The following is a 7,316-nucleotide window of genomic DNA, read 5'->3' on the forward strand; positions in this document are numbered from 1 at the left end:
AACAAAGTTATTTTAGTTATAATTGTTATCTATTTAATCTTTGTGCATTAAATGTCGTTGATCATCATAAAAAATAACATATTTGAAAAAAAAAATGCCTTTGTAAATAATTGTTTTTGAATAAAAATCCTAAAATTTTAAATCGTCATATCAAAGTCATTTTTTATCTTTTTGTCATCAAACTTTTGGAAAATAACCATACTTATATTATCTGGGGAACGGTGTCTCAAATTTTTTCTATCTTTTCTCAAAAAAATATTACGTAACGTCAAACATTTTATGCGACTTTTTTCACCATACATATTACGTAATTAAAGATAATTAAGTCCCTGATTGAGCAAACAAAAATCCCTGACACGGTTCCCTCCGTAAATGAATTTCCTTTTGTCGTAGGGCGAATTGTAAAATAAAAGAGTTATGTGTTTGAATTGATAAATATATTAAATAGATAAATAATTGAATAGATCATGCGTGTTGTTTTTTATTTTTCATTCCCCTTATTATTACTATTATCAAAACAGTCCTATGAACCTCTCCTGTATACCTATACAGTAGCCGAATTATCTTTTCCAATCTATACTTTTTCTTTCTTCATAACCTATTACATAATAATAAGTCGCTTTCTATCTAACCTGTGACCCGTTTACATTGTACACGAATGCAATGCTTCATTGCATTCACCATTAACAGTTTATTATATATAGACGTACATTGTAAACTTTTCAATAAATATTGTTATATATCTTTGATATATCTTTTTACTTCACAGGTTAGTGATACATGTTTGTTGTGCATTTCACTCTAGTAATAAGTATAAGTAATTTGTAGTAAACTATGTTCTTAATAAGTATTTTAAAGCTCAACTTTGTAAAAGGAATCCTTCATGTCATCATTTCATATTTTGTATACATGTACTTTGTTATTATACTGATTCATGGCATTCACCATTAACAGTTTATTATATATAGACGTACATTGTAAACTTTTCAATAAATATTGTTATATATCTTTGATATATCTTTTTACTTCACAGTTTCCAACCCATTCCAAAGGACCCATGATTGTCCATCAATTATTATAAATGTTGTTTTCGCGGACAGCTTATCAGCTGCGGCAGATTATATATAAGCTCTACCGACTGAGTGAACCCGTGACAACTGGCGCCCAGTTCAGGATTTGGAATTAGGATTGGACATTGTTTTATATTAATTGTATTATATATACATGGATATTTTAAATTCAGTTTGAATACACACCATGTGACGTCAGAGCGTTTTACGTTTTCTATTGGATATTTTATCCGTTTGACCTGGTCAATCGTGTATTTGTTTACACGTATCTGATCTATTTTTGGATTTACACGTGCTATGGTACCTACTCCTGAGCTGTCATTTGAGATCTCCGACGTTGGATTCCGTAAACATAGGCCTATGGAACTACTTATCATCACCACCAGGAAGGATTACCATCGATAACCAGGATTTCCTATGGATATTTCTGACACTGTGTTTATTATTGTGTTTTAAGTTTTGCGCATAAGTGTGTATACATGTGATTAAGTGTTTTGTTTATATGTGGATTTAGGATATAGAAAGTAAGTGTATTTTCTTGAGGTTTTGATAATATTTTAAATTTTTGAGTAACTTTTTATTAAGTAATTTATATATATTCAGAAAATTAATAAGTAAATTGTTGGTATTGGCTAAGATATTTTTGATAGCCAAATTTCATTAGTCTTAAGTCATAATTTTGTTTTATAAATTTACCTTAACAAGTCAGGATATTCCATCTTTTTCCCTCGTATATTGCATTAATATAATTCTCTATTAGGAGCCCAAAAGAAAAAAATACTCTTCTCCCCTCGTTATTAACTTCAATTTTGACCAATTACTCCTATAACAACTGAAATCAATACCATATTGCCTCTATCTCCTCGATAGTCGAGTGGTCTAAAGTGTTGGATTGTCTATACCGTATTGGTCAGTGGTGTTAGTGTGTGAGTTCGCTCCCTACTTTCGACCATATTTTTTTTTCAAATATTTTTTTTTAGTTTGAGAAATAATAGTTAAATAAACGTTTAACTATTTCTTACTCTTATTGCACAAACATTGCAATAAAAGATTAAAATATACAAGATAATATCTTGCCATTAAACATACATAACAATTGCTTTTTGTAATTCAATTACAAGAAGTAAATTTTAATATGATATAAAAAAATATCGTTTCAATGCATTGATAGTTGAATCGCGGATATAGTTCGCAGAGCGACGCCTTTATTTTATGAACGATGCTGATGTTTTATAGTTTTGATAAATAAGTAGGCAGATACTTGAATATTGTTTCTTCTGAAATACATTTATCAAAACTATGAATGTTTAAAAGATTTTGCGTGTAGCGTGAAACTATTCGTCTTTGCAAATTTATATGAAAAGGTTGGTTCATTGAAAGAAATAAAACGAAGTTGGTGATTGTGTGTTATTTAGAGATACTACACAGGTAAAGTAAACGTAAGACCCATAGAAGAGGTATCATTGACCATTACGATTATTGATTGTGTGAAAGTCAAGAGTCTCCGTAGCGTAGTGGTAAGAACACTTGCCCATTGACCGGGAGGTCTGAGGTTCGAAACCTACAAATTGCCAAAGGTTTTTTTAATATCAGATAGTTATTACATGTTATACTTATAACACCATAACATCATTCCATTAATTGGCTGGTTAATTAATAAATAAATATAAATATTTAAATTAGCCCAAGAGTAACGCATGTAGAACTACCGTAGAAAGCAAATGGTGAGAAGCAGAAGGGGAAGTAATCAAGTCGATACGTTGTAAGTATATATATCCAAGAAATTTCGCGGGAAAAACACGGACTAAAAGGGCATTAACTGTGTAATAACTGTGATAATTATCCAAACCTTTATACATTAAAAAGTATATTTGTACAAGTGTTGTTTCTTTTTTTTACTTTAAACAGACGAAAAGTATATAAAGCAAAATTGTTACAAACGATATTTTGAAGGTTTGTCTATTGTGTTTATTATAGTAGATACTGGTTCTGAAATTGAGTTGATTCGGTTGTTTGCTTGTATTTGAAATGGTATGCTGATGAGTGTTATTGTGGTTTATTACTGCATCGTGTGATTTTGTATTATTGTGGGTTAAGGTGAATTAATACGTTTTGTTGGAAATAGGTATTGAATCTGGTGATTTTTATTGGTTTGGAAGTGCTGATTTCGTTATTGGTTGATATATATAGGATTGTTTGGAGTTTTCTTTCGGATTAAGTTATTTGACGTTGACTTGTGTTTTTGGACCTTTCCGAGTGCATTTTGAATTTAAATGTAATCTACTGAGCTGTTAGATTGAACTTTATCAAAAGGAAGCAGAGAGATATTGACCATTCGATAGTTTTATGCAATAGACATGGCGTCATTTATATCTGAAAGAGAAATGAGGTTACGAAGAAGAGAAGCAGCTAGAGAAGAGGAGGAGAGGAAAAGAAAGGAACAATTGGAATTTGATTTGATGGAAAAAGAGTTAGAGATTATTAGAAAACAGAGAGAACAACTGAAAGCTGATACACAAAGAAAAGTATTAAATCAAACAGGAAGTATTGGAAGTACTGAGAATTTTGCTGGAAATGATAAATATGAGGAGGAACAGAATGAAGTACTTTTCACTACTTTAGATGAATTTGAATTCGACCCACATGAGATAAGAAGTAATTCAAGCTTCTCAAATGAAATGGAAACTAGTAAACGTTTTAAGGAAGCTGAAATGAAGGAGTTAGAACGGACTTATGGTACAACACAAGCTGTGGTTCATAATGAGATTGACAAACGTGTCATGAATCAGTCTATAGAAAGTATGCTAAGTCAAGCAAGATTATCAAGGAAAATTTCATATAAAACAGGTGAGGAACACATGAGAGATTTAGACGACAATAATGACAGAAGGTTTAGAGAAAGTATGAAAAATGTTAAAGCTGATGGAAGAGATAGGATGCTTCAGTTGAAAGAAAGAGAAATAGATAGACAGTTAAGAGAGAAAAAGGATACGGAACAGAGACTTAAAGAGGAAGAATTATTAGATAAGGAAATAGAATACTACGAAGAAAAGTTATTGAGAAGGAGAGCACAAGATGAACAAGAGGCATTAGAGAGACGTTTGAGGAATGAAATCGAAACGAATTTACGGAAGGAATATGAGCAGAAATTAAAGAATGAAATGAAGGAAATTGCAAGAAGAGAAAGCGAAGAAAGAAAGTACTTTGAAAGAGAAAAGGAAAGAAAGCAATTGAAAGAGAAGGAAAGACTGATGATGATGAAACGAGAAAAACAAAGAGAAGAAGAAATGAAAATGATGGAAAGAATAGAGGGTTTGAAGAAGATTGAATTGGAAATAGATATGAGAAATAATGAGTTTGAAGGCGAAGACAGTGATAATGATATCGATAGAGATGTACAAGAAAGGATGGAACTTTTAAGACAGGAAATGATGAGTTTAGAAGAAAGAATACATATGAAGAGTAGAGATAGTAGAAACAAAGGGACATTATTTAAAGATAGAAACACAACAAGAAAGCCATATGTATCATCAGGAACACCACAAATACCTCATTTTGATGGAACACAATTTGAAGAATGGAAACTCGAAGTGGAAAGTGCAATAGAATCGGGATTATACCAAGATTACGTTTTGGCACAGGCAGTGAGATCATCCGTAGTTTCAACAGCAAGAAGGGTGTTGCAAACATTAAGACCAGCAGCAACTACAAAAGAAATCGTTTCTAAAATGGAAGATATATACGGTAACATCAGAAGTGGAGACTCTATCATTCATGAATTTTACTCTGCCAAACAACAAATAAGTGAATCATGTTCTGAATGGGGAGTAAGAATCGAAACACTGTTTAATCAGGCGTTAGAAAGAGGAGAGATTGAACGATCTAGAAAGGATAGAAAACTAAAGGAAAGATTTTGGAGAGGACTTAAATCAGAGAAGATAAAATTATCGACAAGGACTTCATACGAATCAGAGGATAGTTTTGATATTTTAAGACGGAAAGCAAGAATAGAGGAAATGGAAATAAAATTGGAAACATCGCCAAGGAGAACAGAAAAGGATTTTCAAATTAAAGATGAAATCAAAGTATGTCAACCATTACAAAAAGTTGATGACTCCAAAGAGAAAATGGACAAACTTTTGAAGAAAATGGAGGATTTAGAAAGGGAATTGAATGAACTGAAAAGAAATCAACAAAGATATGAATATACTCCAAGGTTTAGACAGAGCAATAGAGGATATGGACGATTTCAGAGCAGAGGATACCGGTATGATAGACAAACAAACGATCAAAGAGCACAAGAAGGAGATGTAAGAAAGCAAGAAGAATCCTCATCGTCAAAAGAAACGCTGAAAGAAAATAAGGACAAAAAGGATGAGAAGAAAGATTTAAACTAGATGATGTCTCTGTTGAGGGGGAAACAGGAGACAAGAACAGAAACCCCTTTCATGAAAAAAACATTTTTGATAGAATAGTTGGAACAAGCAATGAAAGTGAAGTTATTGTACATAACAAGTTAACAAAAGGGCTGATAGACACTGGATCAATGGTTACAACAATATCTTCTACATTCTACAAATCCCTTCAACCAATTCCAAAATTGCATTCCATGGACGACTTTGAATTAGATGTTAGATGTGCAAGCGGAGAAAGATTGCCGTACTTAGGTTATATTGAAATATGCATCGAAGTACCATCGCTTACCAAGATAGCTGTTCCAATTTTGGCCCTTGTTGTTACCGACACTGATTACCATCAACGTGTTCCACTTGTAATTGGCACTAATTTGATAAGAGAAATATATCAACAAACAAACCCTAAAGATAACACCAACTTACCTAATTCTTGGAATGTAGCCTTCCACGCTATAACAAGTAATTCAATTGGAGTAGTAAAAGCTACAAAAGATATTAAACTACACCCAATGGAAACGAAAACAGTTTATAGGATTTGTCCGAAAGCAACATAACACGTTATCAGCTGTTACAGAACCACTGGAAAATGACTTTGAGAACAGAGTAACAGTTTGTCCCAGAGTCGTCACATTAAACAATGTAGGAAAGACAGCTCGAGTTCCAGTTCGACTGTGTAATATATCAGCAAAGACCATAACGATTTCTGCAAAATCAAATATATGTCAGCTTGAAGAAGTAAATGTCGTTCGAGAGGCTCCGATTTTTACTGATAACAAATCAAACGTAGACATCAAAACATCTGTAGAACCTGAAAAAGAAAATGAAATACATATGAGGAACATAGATATATCTGAAAGAGAAAACATGAATTATAAAAAGAACTTACCTCCATCCGTTGTGACTATACAGCAACAGACATCACCTGAAAAAGAAGAAGAAATAATGAATGAAAACGACGACATTCAACATAATTCAACAACAAATACTTTTGATGTAGACCTAGAAGATACCAATTTAACAGCAGAACAGAAAGAAAAGGTTTTCGATCTGTTTCGAAAATGGCACTGTATCTTTCCGAAGTCTTCAACTTCCTTAGGCCACACTTCAGCCGTGAAGCATATTATAGAGCTAACTGATAATACCCCATTTAAAGAGCCATATCGCCGTGTACCTCCAGCACTTTTTAACGAAGTAAGAGAACATCTACAGGAGATGTTAGACAGCAACACCATTAGAGAATCAAATAGTCCGTGGTCATCAAATGTCGTAGTGATTGTCCGAAAGAAGGATGGGAAAGATTTCGTTTCTGCATCGATTTTTCGAAAAGCTTAACCTACGCACTAAGAAGGATGCATATGCTATTCCGCGGATTGAAGACACCTTACAGTTACTTTCAGGCTCTCAATATTTCTCTAAACTGGACCTCAAATCTGGTTACTGGCAGGTCGAAGTGCGAGAAGAGGACAAGGAAAAGACAGCATTTCAGGTTGGAAGTGGTTTAGGATTCTATGAGTGCAACAGAATGCCCTTTGGCTTGTGTAATGCACCTGCCACTTTCCAAAGACTGATGGAACGTTGTATGGGCCATATGAATTTGCGTGACTGCCTCATTTACTTGGATGACATCATCATTTTTAGCAAAGACGTCGAAACACACATCAAAAGATTAGATGCCGTTTTTGGAAAGTTAGCTGAATACAATTTAACAATCAAGCCTTCAAAATGTGAATTCTTTAAGACACAGACAACATATCTAGGACACGTTATATCAAAAGACGGAATTCAAGCAGATCCTGAAAAGATACAAGCAGTAAAATCATGGCCAACTCCA

General features: G+C 33.2%; 1 protein-coding gene across 1 annotated transcript; it reads left to right on the plus strand.

Annotated features, from left to right (window-relative positions):
• Positions 1-391: 391 nt before the first annotated feature.
• LOC132754858 (trichohyalin-like) lies at positions 392-5,467 on the plus strand. Its single transcript, XM_060745589.1, has one exon. It carries the CDS (start codon positions 3,428-3,430, stop codon positions 5,465-5,467), a length of 2,040 nt encoding a protein of 679 aa, XP_060601572.1. The 5' UTR covers positions 392-3,427.
• Positions 5,468-7,316: the final 1,849 nt, after the last annotated feature.

The sequence above is a fragment of the Ruditapes philippinarum genome, unplaced genomic scaffold (assembly GCF_026571515.1).
Source record: "Ruditapes philippinarum isolate M1 unplaced genomic scaffold, ASM2657151v2 ctg16845_1_1_1_1, whole genome shotgun sequence".
NCBI classification, from domain to species: Eukaryota; Metazoa; Mollusca; class Bivalvia; order Venerida; family Veneridae; genus Ruditapes; species Ruditapes philippinarum.

What these genes read in the sequence shown, in the direction of transcription:
- LOC132754858 (XM_060745589.1), top strand. Translation starts at nt 3,428, where the DNA reads ATGGCGTCATTTATATCTGAAAGAGAAATGAGGTTACGAAGAAGAGAA.